This window comes from Squalius cephalus (assembly GCF_949319135.1).
Source record: "Squalius cephalus genome assembly, chromosome: 2".
NCBI lineage: Eukaryota > Metazoa > Chordata > Actinopteri > Cypriniformes > Leuciscidae > Squalius > Squalius cephalus.
Window position 1 is genome coordinate 8134555 of NC_137123.1, and position 23894 is coordinate 8158448.

General features: G+C 37.3%; 1 protein-coding gene and 1 long non-coding RNA gene across 3 annotated transcripts in view; one reads left to right on the plus strand and one right to left on the minus strand.

Moving 5' to 3' along the window:
* LOC307144659 (uncharacterized protein) overlaps positions 1-17893 on the plus strand; it is an 89119-nt gene extending 71226 nt beyond the window's left edge. Inside the window, exons 4-5 of the mRNA XM_079847211.1 lie at positions 16891-17141; positions 17643-17893. Coding sequence (XP_079703337.1) covers positions 16891-17141; positions 17643-17700 — 309 coding nt within the window. The 3' untranslated portion in view covers positions 17701-17893. The remainder of the gene's footprint in view (positions 1-16890; positions 17142-17642) is intronic.
* LOC307144689 lies at positions 7982-12494 on the minus strand. 2 transcript variants are annotated; one of them, XR_013818809.1, is made up of 5 exons: positions 12094-12494; positions 11833-11864; positions 11422-11668; positions 10847-11012; positions 7982-8287 (listed from the first exon to the last, which is right to left on the minus strand). It is a non-coding gene; the product is annotated as an uncharacterized lncRNA (long non-coding RNA). The 2 variants fall into 2 exon arrangements; XR_013818810.1 differs by lacking the exon at positions 7982-8287 and adding an exon at positions 8890-8939.
* Positions 17894-23894: the final 6001 nt, after the last annotated feature.

A 23894-nucleotide genomic window follows, 5' to 3' on the forward strand; every position in this document is an offset into this window, starting at 1 on the left:
CATGCACAGCTGTATTAGGCAGGCGCATGTCTATGCAGAGGCGTATTTTCTCTGGGTTTTTTGGTTTTGGTGATGCCACGATGGGTGACACCCATGGTGTTGGATCCTCTACTTTTTCAGTAATGCCTTGGTCCTCCAACCGTTGTATCTCCTCCTCTACTTTCTTCCTCATGTGAAAAGGAATGCGACGGTGGGGCTGGACAATTGGACGCACACTTTGATCAATGTGCAGTTTGACTTGGAAGGTTTTCAGCTTCCCTATGCCTGAGGTGAGACTTGGATATTGCAGGAGCAGCTGGTATGCTTTAGACAGGTTCTGTGGAATTGGCTGAGTGCAGTGCACCACATGTATGAGTCCCAGTGCAGTTGCAGTGGCATGGCCCAGCAGTGAGCCGTAGTTTCCTTCAACGATGCAGAATGCTGCCTGAGCTGCTCATCCATTAGCAGAGACCGTTGTGGTGGCTTTGCCATGAAGGGAGAGGTTTTTTTTTTGCACCATAAGGATAAATTATTTTGCTTGACTGTTCAAGTTTGAGTTTGGTTTTCAATACGCTGTAGGCTTTTCCATCCAGGAGGTTAGCTGAGGCTCCTGAATCAACAAGAACATCAATGCTTTCACCAGCTATCGTGACTGACCTTACTGGCGGTTCCCTGCCCTCTGCATCTTTTGTGACGAAGACGTACTCCTCATCTGTGCTTGAGTCAGTAGCAGCTAGATGACTGATGGGGGCGGTTTCAGCATCGTTAGTAAGAATGGTTTTAACTTGTCTGCGTCGGTTAGGCCATCTCGTCTTTTGTGTGCTCTGTGTTGGTTTCATTTTCTGTCCATGTTGATTTTGTTTTACCTGTTTGTCGGGATTAGAGAGACAGCAGCGGGCGTAGTGGTTGGATTTCCCACATGCTCGACACTGGACACCTTTCGCTGGACATGCCGACTGACCACCCTGATGAGGAAACAGACCTCCACAATTCCTGCATTTCATCTTTGGCTGATTTTGCTGTTCCACGTTCGCTGTTTTGGGCCCAGAAGTGATCCATCTTTTGTTTCTTGTGTTGGGCATGGCTGCAATTTGTCCCGTTTCATGTTTGTTTTCCATGCCAGAGGCCAAAAGCTCTGGCAAGATCCAAAAGTCCTTTAAGAGTCATGTCTGGGTCCCTCAGTGCCCTTCTCCTGAGACATGATGATGTGCAGCTGAGTATTATCTGAGACTTTATTTGTTTGTCCACATTAGTGAATTCACAATTCTGAGCTAACTGTCTCAGTCTGGTATGAAATGTATCAGCAGTTTCACCTGGGTTTTGTTTTGATTGTTGAAATTTGTAGATTTCATATTCTACATTGTGACTTGGACTTAAGTATTCGGTGAGTAACTGTACTGCCTTACCAAAATCATCTTGTTGTCCTTTTTCAGGAAAAGTATCAAAGATATCCTGCACTTGTTCTCCAGCATAATACAGAAGCATAGCCCTTTTTCTTGTTGTATCAGTTATGGCAGCTGCAGTGAGAAACATTTCAAATCTCTTTATCCACTTTTTCCATTTTGGGGAAAGGGAGACTGGTTCTGCGTTTACATCAAAGAGGGGGAATGAGGGTAGTTCAGCCACGCCAGCCATTGTTGTTGTAGTTTTGTTTCTCTTTTTTTTTTTTTTTTTTTTTTTCGAGCGTTAAGGTCCTTTCACACTGGACGCGATTTTGACGCACGAATAATTCGCGCGATGGTTTTATTTGATCAGCTGTTTGTGTAATGAGCGATTCCACACCGAACGCGAATGTGCAGCGGCAAAAAAACGACTTTTATTTTTTTCGCTTCGATGTCGATTTTTTTTTAAACTTTTGCGGCGACAGAAAAGGCTTCAGCCAATCGCATACTACAAGGACAATGATTGGGTGGCGTAGCATTGCCAACCAGCTCGGTTATCACGACTGTGAGTATGTTGTGTGATAGTTTTCGTCGTTGTATAGTCCTGTGCTGTGTTGGCTAGAAGGCTAAACTACATTTGGGATAGAAAGCTAATCGTCAAAGATAGAGATAGAGACCGTGTTTACGCAGCTCATGTGATGGGTTTTGATGCGAACTATTCGCACACGAACTATTCGCTTTTTCGTTACGCATCCGGTGTGAAAGGGCCTTTACTGTCCAGTTATGTCCATGTGCGTCTTGTTGCTAGTCCTTTGTTTTGTTTCTAGCATTAGCACGTCTCTCTTGACTGTGGTGTTGAGTGATGCTAACTAGTGGAGCTGGCAAGATGGGAGTTTAGTCCGCAAGATATCTTTGCTCCGGAGGTCTTTCTGGATTTATTTATTTATTTTCCACTCGGCTGTTTACTCACGAGTCCGTTAGCGACACTGTGGCTCTCCTGTGCTTCAGCAGGCAAGGCGGTCGTGTGCAGGAAGTAACTCCGTTGCGTGGATTCCTTCACAAAAATTGCGCAGCATCCTTGTCGCCATTGTAGAAACTCAATGTCCTCACTGTTTCGTGTGTTTGAACTTGAGGCTTTAACCCTCTGTGGTCGACAAACGCGCCCCCGCGTTTTGCTGGGTTTTCTTCACATTGTAGCACTATAAACTTAAATTACTCCGTCATTTATGGTCATACAGAAAAAAGAAATATAAAAAAAGAATCTGTGATATTTCTACTTTTGTATGTGTCCACTTACAATCAAATCAAAACACTGTGCTTTTGTAAAATAAAGAAAATAAACAGGGTGTGCGTTCTGCCTCTCCGTCGCGGTGAACTTTTTTTCCGTGAGCACGTCTATAAACTGAAACAAAACTCAGCGAATACTTGTCACACATTTATGAGCCATATACCTTTATAAACATTTAAGTGTGTACTTTTAAATGATCGGATTCAAACTGAAAACAAATATTCTCTGTTTAAGTAATTTGTATAAAACCAACAAGATGTCCAGCTTCTCAAACGCTTCCTAATTATTTTTAATTTGAACACGCCCACTCACGCAAAAGAGATTGACATGCAAATCTCCACATGGGACGCGAACGCGCTCATTACCTCAAAAACAAAGCAGCAAAACACTTCACAAGTCTCTGCTTTTCATCGAGTTTGAAAGGCGCACCGTGAGCTTACATTGGATTTAGGCTACCTCAGAAGAAGAAGAACGCGATTTGAAGACAAGAAAGATGTAAGGTAAGAAATTCTTACATATTAGTTTGTTATTGTTGCATAAATGTCATATTGCAGTTGAACTGTTGTTAGATATATGTTGAATATTATAATATTTAGACCCGTGCTTACTGTTACTGTGTTTGTGGATATCTGCTCAAACATAGATATGTACAGCGCTCGCAAAATCGCCTGCCCGACGTCCCGGGGCGTTGTGTTTTCCAGTTGGGCTACCAAAATGCATAACCGGCCTGCCCGACGGGCTATCTGAAATAGTGTTCGCTTCAGTCTTTTTTATAATCAGATTCAGCGCGTTCTTCATCTTCAATCCGCAGCGGCGCGCACGTCAGAAACAGAGAGGACAGGGTGTGTGTGTGTTCATCTGAGTCTCATTGGTCTGTCACTCATTGGTCTGTGGTGCTCGTCAATGTCAGAATATTTGAGATGACCAATCAAATCAAAGTAGGCGGGCTTTATGTTCACAAGAAGCTGCTGAGCGCGAGTTTGAGCAGAGCGACTGACGCTTCAGTTTACGGTCAAGTGCGAGATAAGATGTAAGTAGCCAAACTAAACATTTCATATTTAACAGCTTTTTTAGGTCATAAATGTGAAACGAATGACAAAAATAATCAGGCAAATGAATATACTTTTGTCTAATTTCGCCATTTTGAACTGAAAATAGGCCTGTAATGTGACTAATAATTAGTTTACTGTCATTGTGAGGGGACATTAGCATTAACAAAGCCGTTTTCATCATAGGCACAAGATTAATAATGAATGTGTACATGTTGAGAATTAATATACAATTTGTATCCTTCAGTAAATTAAAAAAGTTCAGCTTTAGGTAGGGAGAAGAGATGGCAAGATGAGGAGACTGAGAGAAAAAGAGAGAGTGATGGATAAGAAGTGAGAGCAGGTATCATCTACTGCCTGCTGACATGGTTTTAAAGCTATTTCTTATCCTTTTTGGGCCTTCAAACATCTTGAAATGGACATATCAGAGAAATAAAAAATTTGAACCCCCTAATAACTTTAAATGTAGGACCTCTTTGATTATAAAGCCCTGTCTACGGCCCTGTATTAAGAATAAGATCAATAATGAATGTGTACATATTGTGAATTAATTTAATAAACTTAGTTAGGCTACCTAGCTTTCCTAGTAGCTTTCAGTAAATTAACGTGTCTGAGAAAATGATTCATAAATCAACCTATCAGTTGACCCTTTGTTTACTTTCTTCACTGACAGACAAAAATGAAAAGCCTATATCAGTCAAAGCTCAGCTTTAGGAGGGGAAGAGACAGAGAAAGAGAAAAACAAAGAGAATAGGAGTGTGATGCGAAAAATAAGGAGGAGAGAAAAATAATCAGCTGCCCACTTACATGGTTTTAAAGCTATTGTTATCCAATTTTTTTTTTTGCCCTTCAAAACATCTTAAAATGCACATCAGAGAAATCAAAATTTTCCCCGAACCCCCCTAACTAGCATACAGATCTGGCCTTTAAAAACGCGCGTTTTCTCCCGCGGCATTCGGCAATTCGTCTCGTAGAGTCTCGCAGAATTCTGCAAGTGCTTTCGGAGGGCGCTACTTACAAATTCCCTCAATGTGTTTCGCTTCACAGAATATCCACCAGGTGGCGCATAAAAAACAACTTTACATTAGATTTTTTCTTTTACTTCATTACGTCACGATTGTGAGAAAACATCCACAATAAAATATAAATTATAAATAGTAATAGACACAAATATTTACAGTAGGCTGTCATTGCTGTGGTTTCCAGGAGATGAGTGCATGCAGAATATTTAACATTGCTTTTATTAAAACAGCAAAGTGACGTTCTTGCCAGTAGCGCATAACTTTTTTGTACAACTATTAAGATGATTGTGCATGCAATGCGCATTTATATAAGTGCAACAGAGAATTTAGTGTGAGCATAATACACGTGACTCTGCCTGTAAAAACCCAGCAGTATTTTTTATATATATACACAAAATCATCCTAACATAATGCAATTAAATAATGCGACTTACCCAGATTCTTAATTCGTGAAGATATTTCTTGTGTGATTGTTCTTGTGCAGATATTTCTTGTGAGGTAATGTTGCAGCTCAACGCGTAGCATTTATATTTTGGGCGCATCTGATTTGCCATTACATTATTAATAAATATTTTAATTGAACTGTCTTAATGCATTAAGCATAAAGATTTTTCCACGTTAGTCTCAGAATGTCCGGGGTTGGTTTGAGGTCTTGCCGACAGTTTGTAAATCTTCTAAATATTCATATTCACAAATTCCATACAAAGGGTGATCAACAGTTATGACTTCTAAAATAAAATAAAAATGACCAGATAAGAGGTATCTGATTGACAGTTTGACAGATGTTGTTTTAAAAAAATAATTACAACATTATGGGGAAGTGGTATTAAATATTCGATAACACATAGCCTAATACAATTATTTTAAGTATGCATTTTGTTCAGTTTTGCTTATACAAAATGTTCCCTGTTTTTTATATAATTAATTTAATCTGAGATGTGCGTTATATCGCTTTTTGATCATTATTTGTGTTGTCGAATTTTGACACAGTTTCATTACTTGTTCATAATAATTTGATTCATAATTATGTCGTTTTTTTCTAAAAGTAAAAGTAAAAAAACTAAAAGTTTTTCTAAAAGCAATATTCTAAAGAGATACAAAGACAGTGTACGTGTACCCACCAGATTTCGCCATGAGTCATTTTGTACCCACCACTTTTAACTTCCGTTGACCGTTTTCAGTGGTTATGAGGAGCAATATGAGAGAAAATTTTTGTAATCATTGTCTGACACAACAAAAAAAAAATTATAATATTCATTTTATTTTAATTTTCGTGTTCGCATTTATGAGGGAAAAAACAACGTGTCAGTTTACGGTTATGGACGTGAGCGCTCTAAAAGCGGCACTAAAAGACTGCTTTAAAACTTTCACAGAGACCTTAAACAGAACAGCTGCCTTTCTTTAAATCGAATTTCGTTTTGTATTAATTATGTCTTAATTTTAATCAATGTTTCGTGAACCAATTGCCTGGATTTAAGAAGTAAATATAGCAGACAATCACGACACCGGCGCCGGCGATATCTCATAAATGAACCGAAACTCAGCGTGTAATGCACATTCACATTTACAGTGTATTTAGACACATTTAGACGCATTCATAATCATTACTTTTACCGGTTCTTTGTGGCAAGCTTTATGCGTGCGGTCGTGCGATTGAGTGCGGCTATATTATAGTAAATGCTCATTACTTAAAACAAAGCATAAGCCTCTTCCTGGCATGCAATGGAATCTACAATGTCAGTTGGTTATATCAACATATGTCAAATTAAGTTACGCGATATCAACAAATTAAGCTATAAACATTAATTTGAAATAACTTAAAGCGTATGTATAGTATATTTGCTTAAATAGCATTTAAACAAAGGAACTGCAAGGGATTAAAACCCCGCCCACACGCTGGTGAAAACTGGAAAAACCGGTTTTCTTTTGATTCCCTGAGAGGAGATCGATTAGCATTGGGGGTTGAATCGGCAGACCTGGGGGGTGGGTGGTTGTAATTTCTTGACTCTGTGCAATTGGTAGCAGCTAAAACAAGCAGCTAAAACAAAGACTGTGCAATTAATTACATTTTGGAAATAACTTTCTTCATGTCGTTTTATTTATACACTGTAAAACATTTTTTTTTTTTTTTTTTTTTTGAATTTGTAAATATTAAATATGTTTTACAAACAATTGGTTTACAAACTCTTGGAGGTTTGTGGTTACCATCATTCAGAAGAGTGGTGCTTGTGTTTAGACTTGTGTTTTACGTGATTAAATCAGGAAGATTACATTGGTTTCTGTCCACACGGAGACGCATTTAAGACGATTTAATCAGGAAATGGAGGCACCGGCGCGATATAACTTGCATTGCTCGTGAACTGAGCTCGTCTCATAAATGAACCGAAACTCAGAAATGTATCTAGAAAGCTTGAAATGTCCACTTTTAAACAAAACAATTCAAAACGAAAAGAAACAGACAACTCTCTTTTGTAAGTGTGCATTTCTAGGCACGTTCACAATATCTGCGAAGATGACGAGTCAGCATTGTCAACATCTTTGACTGACACATAAAACACTAGTTGATTAGTAAACAATTAAAATGTCTCCTTGCTATATTTGACACATGATTACTTTTGCCAGTTCTTTGTGGCAAGCTTTATGCATCCACTGTAAAACTTTTCACTGTAAATTTACAGTAAAATACTGGCAGCTGGGTTGCCAGCCACATACTGTATTTTTACAGAACTAGTACTGTAAACAGCATTTACAGTATTGTACTGTAAAACGTTGTACTGTAAATTTACAGTAAAATACTGGCAGCTGGGTTTCCAGCCACATACTGTATTTTTACAGAACTAGTACTGTAGACAGCATTTACAGTATTGTACTGTAAAACATTGTACTGTAAATTTACAGTAAAATACTGGCAGCTGGGTTGCCAGCCACATACTGTATTTTTACAGCACTAGTACAGTAAACAGCATTTACAGTACTCCACTGTAATTACCAAATACAGAATATACCACATATTTTTACAATATTAAACTTGTCTACAGCAATAAATTGTATAGTAGTCACACTAGGAAAAAGAAAACAACATTTTCTGGGTTTTAAAACATTTATTTTGGTTAAAAGCAAAGATCAGAAAATTGCCTTCTGTGAACATGTTGGCTGAATTTTTTTTAAACATAAAATGCAATTTTAACACTTAACAACAAACAGATAACACTTAGCACTTAATTAAAGGGATAGTTCACCCAAAAAATTAAATTAGCTCAAATTTACTCACCCTCAAGTCATCCTAGGTCTATATGACATTCTTCTTTCAGACGAATACAATCGGAGATATATTAAAAAATGTCCTGGCTCTTCCAAGCTTTATAATGGCAGTGAATTGCTGTTTCTGTTTTGAAGTCCATACAAGTGCAAACGAAATCCCATTCAAAGTCTTCAAGTTTTCGCAGAAGTGAGGACACCTGTAGGCTTACAGTGTTCTTTTTTTGCACAACTTGGCCAGTTTTGTTTGAAGTTACTTGTCCTTTCTTTGTTTTTGATCCACGTTCAGGATTGATGTCAGGAAATCGTCTAAAAGGCAGAAAAGAAAGGAAAAAAAACAATGAAATATTATGGACTGAGTTTATATATTTTGACAGAGAGAGACAGCACAAAAGATGTGTAAATAAAAAACAGATATCGGTTTTAACGACTAATCTGTTTGGATAAAACTGAACAACATAAAAAAAAATGCAATGTTGGATGCTGTGATCAATAACTGATATTTTTTCTGCCCTGGTTAAAATACATCAACTCAATGTGTCTGTTTACATGTGCACTGTCAACTAACTAAACTTTTGGAAGTGGGGTTGCCAGATTTAAAGTTTTATTCTACAACTTTTAATATCATCCCCTCATCAGGTCCCATCAGAGTATCAGTGGAAAGGCAGCCATAGACTCTGTTTATATAGAGCACACATTGCCAGAATCCAGCCCAAACCTTTGTGACAGAAATAATTTAACTTTAATTGCAAGCCTTGCAATGTTTATTGCATACATGACTACATGATAATGTTAAACATGACATTTACCAGACTAAAATGCATGTTTGCACCCAAAAATGAAAATTCTGTCATTATTGCTCACCCTTAAGACTTTCGTTCGTCTTCGGAACACAAATTAAGATATTTTTGATGAAATCTGGGAGGTTTCTGTCCCTCCATTGACATCAATGTCATTGCAACTCTCAAAGCCCAGAAAGGTGGTAAAAACATTGGTAAATAGAACATATAACTACAGTGGTTCAACCTTAATATTATGAAGTGACGAGAATACTTTTTGTGTGCAAAATAACCCCAAAATAACCTCTTCTCTTACATGTCATTCTCCTACACTGTTTTGTGAGGATGAGTAGGCCGGAGTGTATTAAAGGGTAACTCTCGCCAAAATGCAACCTAGGGTCTTTTTGTTAATCTACCAGAGGCAAACTTTCATTTAAAAGCATAATTAGGATGGAAACGCCACTTAAGTTTGACCGTATTTTCGTTTTCGGTCTAATTGCCTTTTGAATGGGAGTGCTTGGACTATGATAGCATTAAAAATCGCTATTTTTTAAAACACTAAGGAGGCTCGACACAACATGAAACTGTGCTCGAAGTATCACCAGGGGCTCTACACATGAACTCCAGCATTGAGAACATTGTTTGTGTACACAGAGTTTACCAAAAATAAAGATTTTGAACAACTCACGGAAGCTGTGTCCGCCTGCATTTTGACAGTCAAAAATAGTCGATCTAATAACTATATTCTAGAGCTGCTGTAAAGCCAAAACAATCTATGTTACTGTAATTTCCTATTATCACTGTAAAGCTGCTTTGAAACAATCTATATTGTTAAAAGCGCTATATAAATGAAGGTGACTTGACACTGTTTACACTACGTCAACAGCGTAGGAGAATGACGTGAAAGTAGAGATTGTTGAATAATGTCGTTATTTTTTTGTATTTTTTTTTGTGCACAAAACAGGTTGCACCACTGTAGTTGCATGGATTATTTAAACAATGTTTTTACTACCTTTCTGGGCCTTGAAAGTTGCAAAGACATTTCTGTCTATGGCTGGTTCAGAAACCTCTCAGATTTCATCAAAAATATCTTCATTTGTGTTCTGAAGATTAACAAAGGTCTTACAGGTTTGGAACAACATGAGGGTGTGTAATTAATGATAGAATTTTCACTAATCCTTCAACTGAAAACAACTTGCACTGACATATCTTAAATATGTGACTGCCACTGTTTTGTCTCAAGATGCACACCAGTAATGTTTTTTTTTATTAGACATTTTTATAAAAGCTGCTTAAATACCCTAATTTTATTGAGGCCTAGACCTGTCTTAAAGGGTTAGTTCACCCAAAAATGAAAATGATGTCATTAATGACTCACCCTCATGTCACTCCAAACCCGTAAGACCTCTGAACTCTTCTGAAGACATCTTAAGATATTTTAGATTTATTCCGAGAGCTTTCTGTCCCTCCATTGTAAGTCAATGGACGTGTCACTGTTCACGTCCATAAAGGTAATAAAGACATCATCAAAGTAGTCCATGTGACATCAGTGGGTTATTTAGAATGTTTTGAAGCATCGAATATACATTTTGGTCCAAAATGAACAAAAACTACGACTTTATTCAACATTGTATTCTCTTCCGGTCTGTTTTCCATCCGCGTTCACGAGTCCATATTGACGCACCAGATAACACGTCAGCAGCGTCAATGTGGACTCGTGAACGCGGATGGAAAACAGACCGGAAGAGAATACAATGTTGAATAAAGTCGTAGTTTTTGTTCATTTTGGACCAAAATGTATATATTCACTTACAATGGAGGGACAGAAATCCTCTCGGAATAAATTTAAAATATCTTAAGATGTCTTCAGAAGAGAAACGGAGGTCTTACGGGTTTGGAGTGACATGAGGGTGAGTCATTAATGACATAATTTTCATTTTTGGGTGAACTAACCCTTTAAGCTAAGCCCAGTATGGAAACCAGGGCCATATTGTTCATACCAGTAGTCAGTCAGCTTAATAAATACTGTCAAGACAAGTCACAATTCAGTCTAATAGTTATATGAATGGCAAATATGCTAATGACTAACCTCTGAACAAACTCAAGGTGCTGCCTCTTCCTGGTACTGCAAGCTGAAGTTATAGGAGGAGGCAAACAGCGCTGCCAGGCCAGCGATGAAGCTAGGCTGTGATCCTTTCCACACACACCTTGACCTTCCAAACGTAATGTCCAGCACTGGTTGCTTAGAGATTGACCTGTAATTGAAAAAAAAATAAATAAAATGAATTAATAAATAATATTAATAATTAAAATAACTATTGTGGGTTCCACTGTGGTTCGATGTAGTTGTCTATCTATTCATAGTTCTATAAATTAAAATTTTCACCTAAAAATTAAAATTGATTAGGGTTAGAAGAACACTAAAACGCACTGCCATATTATTTTGCTTGTTTTAAGCATAAACTCACAAAATTTTTACTTATTCTTTCAGAAAACAAGACACTTTTTACTTGTCAATGAAATGCTTCTTCATGTAAGAATTTTAGATATCTGGACTGGAAACAAGAAAAAAACACTAATTAAGAAAAACATATTTTGCAGTGGAGTGAGTAAATGATGGCTTTTCATTTTAGGTTTAAACTTAAACCTTTAATGTTTACATACCAGGAAATAAGGCGTGGACTCTCTGGCAAATGTAGATTGCTGGACATCAGCGTTGCAAATTCCTGAAACAATTTTTAAAAAGGACAGCACAACCATGATCAACAGAACCAAAACATAAAACATATATTACAGATTAATGAGATTTGTTGAATATCATCTACTTATCTGCTTGAAGGATAACACCGTCTAACTTCTCTTTGAATTGTTAGGCAATTTGTAGGAACATATGGCATGGCAATCAGGAATACTACATTTGAAAACAGCATTAACATGGATTTTTTTATGCTAGCAAAATTGAAAATTCTGACAATGATTCAAAAGCACGATCACAGAACTGACAGCATTTGATAGCATTTTTTTTTTTTTTTTACCACATAGACTATAACTGTAACACTACTTAAAAGCACTTACATTAGCACTGGACCGTCATCAGATTACAAAGCCTGAAACGAAAAATATATATCAAAAGCAGGTCATGCAAATAACATGGTATATGTTGCCTATTATGTGAAATATCGAAGTTAACGTTAAATTACTTGGTAAACAGGTGGAACAGAGTGAATTGTTTGCGCGGCCGCGGTAGAAAACCGCGATCGCAAAATCAAACCAAATAAGCATTTGTGAAAACAATGTAGAAATGCGAACGCAAAAAAACAAAATATATTGGCTTACCGTATCACTCAGTTGAACAATTTTCCATCTTCTCAAACTCTAAATCCCACTAATCGTCACAGGCGCAGGTTATTCAGATGACAAATTCTTCCATCCGTCTTCATGTAACATTAATGTCGCCCATTTTCTGCTGCGTCACAGACAACTAATGTTTCAAACACGAACCGAAGCTCACAAAAGCTTAAAAATTGCTCACAGATTCGCAGACACTGTTTATCTTGTTAACAGGAATGATTATTCTGTTCAGTTGAATCCCGCTGACAAATCAAGTTTGCCTGTAGTAGCTACATGTCGGCTCGCGTCACATTTGAACTGAATTGAGCGCGAAAGAAATCAATCCCACAATGCAGTGCTTTTACAGTATGATACTGTATTACGAATTTATCGGGTTGAAAACAGAAATGTGCTGTATATTTACAGCTGTTCTGTAAAATATACAGCCTAATACTGTATTATGGAAATACAGTACAATTCTGTAGGAAATTCGCTGTAAATTTACAGTAAAGTTTTACAGTGTCCGTTAACTATCGAATATCGTGACTCATATTTTGTACCAGACCATTTATGGTTGTTCATATTGTTCAACAAAGTTCTTGATAAAAAAAGAAAAGAAAAAAAAGAAGCTACTGTGCCTAATATTATTGTTGTATAGCGCGCAAGGTTTATGCGCATACTTTAAGTCTTCTCCGTTTTTAGTGTATGTCTGTGGCAGAATTACAGTGCCTGGTCTGGTATGTATACTAGGCTACATCGTTTTGAGTCGGTTTCAGTGGTTTAGTGTGTACGCAGATATTTCTTGAGACGACGCCATGTTTTTATGTTTTTATGCACTTTTACTCTTTTAGTTTTGTTGCAATTTCACCAAAAGCTTATAATTAGGAAATACACACAACACGCTAAACTTGTATTCTCTATATGTTAAAAATGTTGTAAAAAATACGTATTATTCTTATATAATAAGAATAACAATATGATACATTTATATTGCACTCGAAATGATTTAGATATGGAAAGAGGAATTCTTCTCAACTACCACCAATAAAGTTTTAAAATTCTTCTTTAGAAAATATTATATTTTGATGATTCTGCAAGTTCAGCAGACAGTGAGGTTCGGGTTTGTTCCGATCAGAGCTCGTGAGTGGAGAGCGCATTTCTGAATATTCCGCTCCACTCGTTCATTCCGCTCAGGGTCCACGGCCTCGCTCAACACAGATGTCCTGTTGCCTGGTTCGAAAATATGTGGAATACGGGCTGCTTTCGACTAAAAGTTTTTTTTTTTGTAGTCGACTAGTATACTAGGCTAGTTGTTCATTTAAGTAATTCGTGGACAAATCGCCCCTTTATATTAATTTAATTAGCCTACTTATGGATCATGAGCGTTTACGTAATATAGCCGCACTCAAGCGCACGACCGCACGCATAAAGCTTGCCACAAAGAACCGGTAAAAGTAATGATTATGAATGCGTCTAAATGTGTCTAAATACACTGTAAATGTGAATGTGCATTACACGCTGAGTTTCGGTTCATTTATGAGATATCGCCCGGCGCCTCCAATGTCGTGATTGTCTGCTATATTTACTTCTTAAATCCAGGCAATTGGTTCACGAAACATTGATTAAAATTAAGATATAATTAATACAAAACGAAATTCAATTTAAAGAAAGGCAGCTGTTCTGTTTGAGGTCTCTGTGAAAGTTTTAAAGCAGACTTTTATTGCCGCTTTTAGAGCGCTCACGTAACCGTAAACTGACACGTTGTTTTTTCCCTCATAAATGCGAACACGAAAATTAAAATAAAATGAATATTATATATTTTTTTGTTGTGTCAGACAATGATTACAAAATTTTTCTCTCATATTGCTCCTCATAACCACTGAAAACGGTCAACGGAAGTTAAAAGTGGTGGGTACAAAATGACTCATGACGAAATCTGGTGGGTACACGTACAATGTCTTTGTATCTCTTTAGAATATTGCTTTTAGAAAAAACTTTGTTTTTTTTACTTTTAGAAAAAAATGACATAATTATGAATCAAATTATTATGAACAAATAATGAAACTGTGTCAAAATTCGACAACACAAAGAATGATCAAAAAGCGATATAACGCACATCTCAGGTTAAATGAATTAAGCTCCTCATAACCACTGAAAACGGTAAAAAAAAAAAAATCGAACCAAAAGTCAAATTAATATGGACTGAAGTTAAAAGTGGTGGGTACAAAATGACTCATGACGAAATCTGGTGGGTGCGTACCCACCGTCCCCACCGAAATCGACGCCTATAAGGGAAACATGATAGTATAAAAAGTACTGTGTGTAATGCAGAAAAGCGCATTACAACCATGTTAAAACTATTTAAAACGTTAAGATGCAAAAATGAACTAAATGTAAAATTAGATAATGATATTGCGCAAATGATCTCGGTCTCTTTAAAGGTCTTCGCAAATTATTGTGTTATAAGACTCAGTTATCATAGCCTACATCACGTCTCTTCTACTGTAAGTACACAGGAAAAAAAAAATAAGACAAATGATGCGCGTTTGAGTCGGATTTTTATGAAGAATATGTGACTGTTTATGTAACTGGCAAAAGAAAACATTGTATTCGTCATACTTCGTCAACTCAGTATGGCCACATGAAACACGACTGCCATCTACAGGTTTTAGTATTTCCTGCGTCCAACACCTAATCCCCCTTCTGCACGATCCCGCAGAATTTCGGAAGTGCTTGTGGCATTCTTTTCTCTGAGACGCGCATTTTTAAAGGCCACATCTGTATCTCACATTCAGGACCTCAGTGATGAAAAAGCCCTGCCATCTCCATGTTAATGAAACTAGTTAATAGTGAGTATTAGACCCTAAACTAAAGAGTTACTTTTATTTTATTTTATCATACCCTCATTGAGGGCTGAGCCACCGACACAGACTGATTCATGTTCATACTGGTCACACACATTTCAGTTCAGTTAGAACCAGATGCATATTTGTTGATATTTGTGTTTTGAAAAAGTTTTTGATTCATTGTTTTGACTCATAACCAATATTCTACATTAAAAATTGTAGTCTTTTTATATGGGCTAGTAAAATTCATTTCGGGCTACCAAAATCTGAAGAGTGCCTGCCCGAAGGGCTACCAGCGATTTTGAAATTTTGCGAGCCCTGATGTATATGGTAACCATAATGTTTTATATTTGAGCGCGATCGCGTTTGAATGTATCATATTTGATACATTCGAAAAGCAAAATGCACCAAACGGCTTCATGTTTTTACTATTATCTCATTTCATATCATCATAATGAATGGAAACATTTGAAGTAACATGATAATCAATATATTTTTCTCTAGCTTAGTTGTTACTGAAATATTTTGGAAGATTTATAGGCTGCTATGGTTATTGTTATTATTATTTTATGCAGCACTGCGCATAGCCTATGCCTACAAGGCACAACAAACCTGGTGTTCATTATATTATATATTGTTGGAAACATTTGTGTGTGTGTGTGTGTGTGTGTGTGTGTGTGTATTCTGTGAATTTTAAAAAGCAATTTTATCCAGAAAAATCTAAAATGTATTCCCAAAATCGTGCAGGCCTTTCTCTTGATATCAGTATGTTCACTTTTTTTTTTTCAGGGCCCAGATGCCACTCCTGCTGACTTCAACATTCACATGAGTCTCGTTCATGTACATGTACATGAACCTGGTAAAGTGAAAATCAAACACCTTGGAAATGAAAGGTATGTACAATGTTTTTAGGAATGGCACAAAGGTCTCTGTCTTTGGATAATTGTTTTCAATGAGTGCTTTTTTGTCATTTGTTGTGTATCTTTGGATTATGTTGTGTTGTAAATAAATCAAACAATCTAAAAGCCATTCTTTTTTAAATCTCCTCATTCTTTGTGAAAGGTTGCTCAGAATGACAGGGCCTGATAGCTCCTAATAGGGCCGTTAGGGGAGTGTCTTTGTCTTTCTCAGGTGTGAGCTCCCGTATAAAGCTTTGTCACACAAAACACGTCGTAGAATTTTTAAATCAATATATTGTCTTATCTGAATGAGCAGTCAGGGTGATTTTCACATCGTTTTAGAGCAAATATTCTAGGCTACGTGATACAATTTTCAAAAGTCTTGTGAAGAAATAATCAGTATGGGTTTCATGACCTTATTTCAGTAAGATTTTTTTTTGTATTTTCGCAAACCACGCATAAATGTCATTATCTCAAAACTACAAACTTTTACACACATGCTGCTGATATATTATTGTAGCAGAGTTTGTGCTGAATACAGTGTAATTAGACTTTAGCCATGAAAATGTCACAAGTAACAGAAATAAGCACAAATGTCAGAGCATTTCAGAACACCTCCAGGACCCAGAAAACAGCTCAGACCCCAGAGGGTTAATAAACTCTCAGTGATATCATCACAGGTAACTTTTTGCATTCACTCAGCTCGTGCAGTAGCAACTAACTCAGACTGTACAAAACCACAACATGACTTCCTCAGTCCCTTAAAGGGATACTACCAAATACTAACAACACTACAGACGGGGCCATTCACACAAAACGTGAGAGACAAGTCAGTGGAACAAGAGACAAAACCCCCCAGAAAGTCTAGAGATGTGTTTTTAAAAGTTTACCGCATTTTAATTTCAGTACCATGTTTATAATGGTCACACATGTCGGTCTAGCACGCGTTTACATAGAAAAACAATGGAAAATTAGTGCACTGAAATGGAAAAACGTGTTCTGTGTGAACAGCCTTTAAATGTGAATGATAAATAATATTTAATTTTCTTCCGTTTCAGGACAATCTGTACTCTACCGTAACAGAGAGAGACGTTCATGTTTCTGAATCAGCCGATTGTGATGACGCTCAGTACGCCAGTGTTACTTCCAGCAAACCCAGAAGAGACGGAAATGCTCCTGAATGCAGAGATACTGAGGAGATCCAGTACGCAACTGTCCAACATCACAGAAAGACCGAGACGAAGAGAGCAGAGGAGAACGAAAGCCACTACGACAATATCAGGATTCGTCAGCCTGATTCTGTCCTGAGGTGAGAAGAACGAGCTTAAAGAGACAGTTCACGCAAACATAAAACATTTGCCATCAACTCGCCCTCATGTTACTTTTGTGTTGATGAAAGGAGAATTTATAGTTCTTTAAATCTGGATTTTTTGGCGCAATTTTCCACCGGACAAAATTGCGATTGTTAACTCATGATTTCTGTTCTGTCTGTGCGCACCAATCTTGCACTTCTATCTACTCCTCAACCAGACCACCTAGAGACTTCGGGTTTTCGGCATTATGTTAAGGAAGGTCTAATCTCGGGAACGCACAAAAAAAATCCAGGAAAAGATTTACTATCTCTTAGTGTTGTGATCCCATGACGTCAGAAAATTGCGCTAAAACACTCACTGAGTTTTTATTACTTGTTTTTTTTTCTTAATAACTTTGTGTCCCACTAATGTTTCAGAAACATCTGAATTGTTTAATGACTTTAATCATCATGTATTCTGATACATAACATGATTGTTGTTTTATTTGATGTTTTTAGGCTATCAAATGTGCAGACTGTGGAAGAGCCGTCTGTGATCTACAGCCGTGTCAAATGAGTAAATGAGACCATCATGAAGACAAAGGCCAAAACAATTAAACAATATTCTGAGAGGCCTGTCAATTTAGCATGCTAATTCACTCAGTTATTTATTATTCATTAAATCAGGTGAATACAGTGTCTGTGATCTTTTTCTCATTACAAGAGCAGAATACAAAGGAAAGAACCAAAGAACCGACAACACATGTTTAGTGAGACTAAAAACATTTTGTGATGTCACTGCTTGGTAATTTGTTTGTTAAGGTCATTTGAACGTTTGACTTCATGTGTTTTCTGTAAGCAAATAAAAAGGCTGTATCAGTTTTACCAAATTCAAGCTTGTGTGCATGTGGTCATTTCTGGGTCATTGTAGACCTAAGCTCAGAATAACCTACTATATGTGATAGCTGGGTTAATATTAATATTTGGGCTATTCTAACAAACGTGTGCAACAGTGGATACAATTAAAGCTTTGATGAACACCTCAGTCTATTAAAGTCACCAGTGATGATTATTTGTAGAGCAACTTCTGTGTACGTGTGTTAAGACGAGGTCAATCATGTTGGTTTAATCAGCTTGACTAAAACAACATTTAATGGAGCCCCTAAAGTCACATGGTGGTGGAAATTATATTTCAATGCTTTTGCGTTTTCTCTCAAATCCTTTGCATTCCCCATGCATGAAACTTTTGTGAGCAAAAGCAAAAGCATTGGAATATAATTTCTCCTCCCATCTCATACTTTTGAATCTCCATGTCCTTTTAGGGGTTTTTGTATTAAGCAATATTAGCTAAGAATTGATTTTGAGCGATGACGTACATTGAGACACATTGGGCTGTGCATGTGTTCTTCATTACGGGCTGGCACTTATGTGTGGGTGAACTGATTCTGGATGAGGTCATTTCCTGTCCCACCCACCTCTACTGGCCACCACTTCCTGTCGCTATTCTTCTATTCGCCAATAAACTGAAGGCAAAAATTATCTTGAGGATGTCAAAATACAACTTGTCTGTCTGCGGTCAAAGTTTCGACATCCAGTCTTACTCAATATAAGTTCCTATCTTGCTAGTGTCTTGCTCAATAATTCTACAGAAAATGTTTTCTAGGAAGAAAGGCCATAAAAACTAAGTTTAAAAACCCACTTTTATTTGTATTCTATATATATTTATGAACATCACCTCACTCTTAAAATGTGGAAATGCAAGTGAAACTGTAAATATGTCCTATATGTTAATAAATCTTTGTAGAAGAGCAATACAAAAGTGGTGGACAAACTTCTTCATATTCTTAAACATTTTGGGTTTAATGACTTTTTAGATATCAATAAATGCCATTGGATCATTATGAAAAGTTGTCTAAAGTTGCTTGTGTGGGCAGGAGTCAAGTAAGAGGAAGAAACATTGTCTGTCTGTGCAAGTATTTTAAAATAAACACGGTTAACCACGAGAAATTCATCAGTACAACGCCTGCTGGAGAGACTCACCAGAACACGGTAAGAGTTACGCTGGTTACTGTGTGAATATAGTTAGATTAATACTGTTGTAGAAACCACTGACCTAATCAATTGGAAATATTCTCAGTGAAATATTATTTATGGAAATGTTTTTAAAGCTAAAGATTGTTTTATAATGCTCATTGTGTGTGTTATCCCTGTAGTCCCAATCCTGGTCTTTGAGGACCCCCAATACTGCACATGTTTGATATCTCTCTTATCTGACAAACCCATCTAAGGCCTTGGAGCCTTTAATAACGAGCTGATGAACTGAATTAGGTGTGCTTGATTAAGGAGACATCTAAAATGCTGAGGATCGTCCAGGATTAGGAACAACTGTGTGATTCTGTATTATTGTTCTTGTAGTGACAACACTGATAATGGCTCCTCCTCTTCCTCTGGTGTTTCTGCTCATGATTCACAGTGAGTCGCTCCTTTAGTCTCTCATCAAAGTCTTTCTTTTTTAAATCATGTCACCCTGCTAAAACCCCTTTCACAAACACATTTTGTGGGGAAAAAAATCATCCAAATAAAGTAAAAAATAAAGGCAGTCAGAGCTAAAATTAAAAAGAATAATAACTTCAAATAAATTTTAAATTATTCTCACTGAAATTAATGTACAATATAAATATGTGCATTAACCCATTTAATCCCAAATTTTTCCCAGACACAAAAATATCCAAATCATGTGTCATTAGTATCCCTTTGAAACAATCAATCATATTTTTTTTACATTTTCATGGAAAAGTGTGTGAAAAAGTGTGTTTTATGATCGGTCGCAATTGTGACCGGTGGGATACTGTGTTGTATCAACCATTGTATTGATTTAATATAGGTCTATTTGACCTGTGCAGTGTGTTTGTGTGTGTTTTTGTGTGTGTGTGTGTGTGTGTTTTTTTTTTTTGTGTGTGTGTGTGTGTTTGTTTGTGTGTGTGTGTGTGTGTGTGTGTGTGTGTGTGTGTGTGTGTGTGTGTGTTTATGTGTGTGTGTGTGTGTGGAGATCAGACATCAGAGGAGACGTGACCGTGTGTGTGTGTGTGTGTGTGTGTGAGTTTCTGTCTCTCTGTGTGTGTGTGTGTGTGTGTGTGTGTGTGTGTGGAAATCAGACATCAGAAGAGACGTGACTGTGTGTGTGTGTGTGTGTGTGTGTGTGTGTGTGTGTGTGTGTGTGTGTATGTGTGTGTGAGTTTCTGTCTCTCTGTGTGTGTGTGTGTGTGTGTGTGTGTGTGTGTGTGTGTGGAAATCAGACATCAGAAGAGACGTGACTGTGTGTGTGTGTGTGAGTTTCTGTCTCTCTGTGTGTGTGTGTGTGTGTGTGTGTGTGTGTGTGTGTGGAGATCAGACATCAGAAGAGACGTGTGTGTGTGTGTGTGCGTGTGTGTGTGTGTGTGTGTGTATGAGTGTGTGTGTGTGTGTGTGTGTGTGTGTGTGTGTGTGTGTGTGTGTGTGTGTGTGTTTATGAGTGTGTGTGTGTGTGTGTGTTTGTGTGTGTGTGAAATTATGTAGAAAGTAAGGTAGAACAGTTAGCCTATGTGTATTAGTATGTAGATACAATGGGTTATCCCACCGGTCACTATTGTTGCCGTTGACATGTTTGTGAGTTCTATGAACACATTAAACAAAGTTGAGTAATTGCAAATGCATATATCAATACTAGACACCTTAAACATGATGTGTACCAAAAATCTATGTCCTATCTTTATGTTAACATACTTTACCACCCTTTTCTTTGGGAGCTTTCTTGCTGCCATCCTCTTCTCTTGGCGCAAACAGGAAGTAAACAGCTCTGGTCATGTGACAATTTACAGTAAACATGCGACACTGCACATATTTCATTGAGACCCTTTATTATTGCAATATCTGCTGGAAATGCATTGATAGATCATTTAGTAACATTTTTATAGCCTTAGAAATGAAACACTTTTTTACGGTCACTATTGTGACCGGTGGGATTAAATGGTTAATAATGATTATTTGAATGTTTTTGCAATGTCAGCATTTCATGTGTTCTGCAAAAAAAAAAAAGAATTAAAAAAATAAAAATGTAATGAACATGAAGGGTCAATAATTATGAAACAATCGTTTTTTGTGAACTATCCCTTTAATGTGTGTTTCAGGAGTTTGTACCCAGTTGTTTGATTGGGGTGTGAGTTACAGTCCTTCACACATCTGTGCACTAAAGGACTCAACAGTGATAATGAGATGCACTTATAAATACGATGATGATTATAAAATCAAGAAAGTGTTCTGGACCAAAACACTGGTGAAAGATAATGAAGAGTTTCCAGATCTGTCTAATGACACTGAATACAGTCAGAGGCTTCAGTATCTGGGAGATAAACAGCAGAACTGCACCGTCAGACTGAGTCATGTGACACTGAAGGATTCACACATGTACTATTTCAGATTCATCACTGATAGTGGAAAATGGATTGGTAAATCTGGAGTGACTCTTACTGTCACAGGTGACTTTGATGAGGTTTATCTCTTCTTCTGTGCATTATGTTGAATAATAATCAGTGTATGACAGCAGCACTAGATATAATGTGTGTGTTGTGTTCAGATCTTCAGGTGGAGTCTCCTGAGAGAGTGACAGAGGGAGATTCAGTCAATCTGAGATGTAAAAGCAGCTGCGCTCTGACTGACAGAGCAACATTCATCTGGTACAGAAACTCACAGCCATTAACTGAGAGAAGAGACAGAAACAATGAACTCCTGCTGCAGTCAGTCAGAAGAGAGGATTCAGGCAGATATAGCTGTGCTGTAGACGGACACACTCACATCTCTCCTGCTGTTCAGCTCAGTGTCATGTGTGAGTATGTTCTTTAAAGTTTTCTTTCCAAAGCCAGTAGAGTTCACTCGTCCCTCCTTTTCTTTAAAAATGATAGTAATTGGGGCTAATATTTAAAACATTTAAATGTTCACTGTATCAATAGTACAGTCACAAAACATGAACAATATGTGGGATTTTAACATTTTATGTTATATTCAGTTATATTCAATTTACTCCCTTGTCATGGCAACGCCACACCATAAACACAACACACTAAAACAGCTGTTCAAATAATGGTTTAAACACATTTAAAGCTCAAATAATGCACATATTTAAACAAAATACTGATTGTAAATGCTTTTATGAAATAATAAGATTCATATTTATGCCTTTAAATCCTCCAAAATTAGCCCCATTCACTTCTATTGTAAGTACCTCAACATTTTTTTTCTCTTTTTTAAAGCTACACTGTGTAAGATTTTCTCCCATCTAGTTGTGAAATTGTACATGACTACCAACTGAATATTACTTTCCAGCCCCCCCCCCCCCCCCCCCCCCCCCCATTCCTGATGGAGTTTTAACTCCTACAGTGGCCTTATTATTTACAAGGTAAACAATCCTTTTTCATCATTGACGTGAGGAAAAGTATCCTAGACGTCGTTCTAGCGTTATGCACAACCATGCTATAGTTAGCCAATCAACTATAAAACTTTGAATTTACACAAATAGGCTGAATTACCTGTCGAGAAGAAAGCAGGCAACTTTTTAAAATCTTTGCTCCTCATGAGCTCTTTCCATCTTGGAAAAGCCACTCCAATATTGACTTTGGTCTTGTTGATTTGCCTGTCACGTTGTCGTTTTAATTCTCTCTTTCGCTTCCTTGGCGACTCTGTTACATGTCCTCGAGAATAGGCGTGATCCTCCATCTTCAACAGACTTTCAAATCTGCCGACAGTCGCGAGTAATCTCCCCCTCGCATTCGTCACGGTGCCACCGAGTGTAAAAGCGTGAAAGGCGAAGCTTGAATTTCCAGTTATGTCCATCTTTTTTATTTTCAAGATGTACGCGCAACACGGCTGCCGCCATTTGAGTGACTTGCTCGTATGTATTCAAAATGTCAGATTCTACGATTACGAGAATACTTGATTAGTTGGTGTAAGTTATTACACATGAATGAGCACATATCATTTTGAAAGAACAAAGTGTTTTTGCTAAGAATCAACTTAAAAAATACACAGTGTAGCTTTAAAGAAAACAAAACAAAAAATACAATACTTTTGTTGTGTAATCAGTATTATGCAACAAATGTTTGAAAAAAAAAAAAATGTGTTGCATAATACAGTCAGAGCTGTAACTGATTATATGTTTTTATACCAAGCATATCTTATTCAAATTAATGCGATAAACAAGGCAATGTGTGTAATGTAATAGATTACTGTTAGGGTTATGTTTGGTTTAATTCTGTTTATATGAGTTCCCTGTAATTGTTAGTTTTCATAGTTGTTAATTAGTCAAACACCTGTTCTCTGTTCTGTTGATTATCCTCCCTTGTGTATATTTAATCCTTCAGTTCATTCAGTTCTTTTTCCCGTATTGTCTATGTTTTAATGTAGATGTGTTCTCCTGAGTTTCTCCCTGGCTATTATATATATTAGGACTGGAGCCTATCCCAGTTTCTTAGGCCAGAGGCAGGGGAACGCTCCCTGGACAGATGACCAGTCCATCACAGGGCTCACACACACACAGGCAATTTTTGACTGTCCAATGCAACTAACCTGCATGTCTTTGGACTGTGACCCCTCCACCCGGGTCCTACTCGCCCCGCTCTGTGCGGACCTCGAACCCTAGTCTCCAGTGTGAGAGTCAGGCGCTCTAAAAAGGAGGCTAAAGACTGCTGCCTCTAGCGTCTGTGATTAATGAACCGGCCTGACCGGTTACTTCCTATCAGC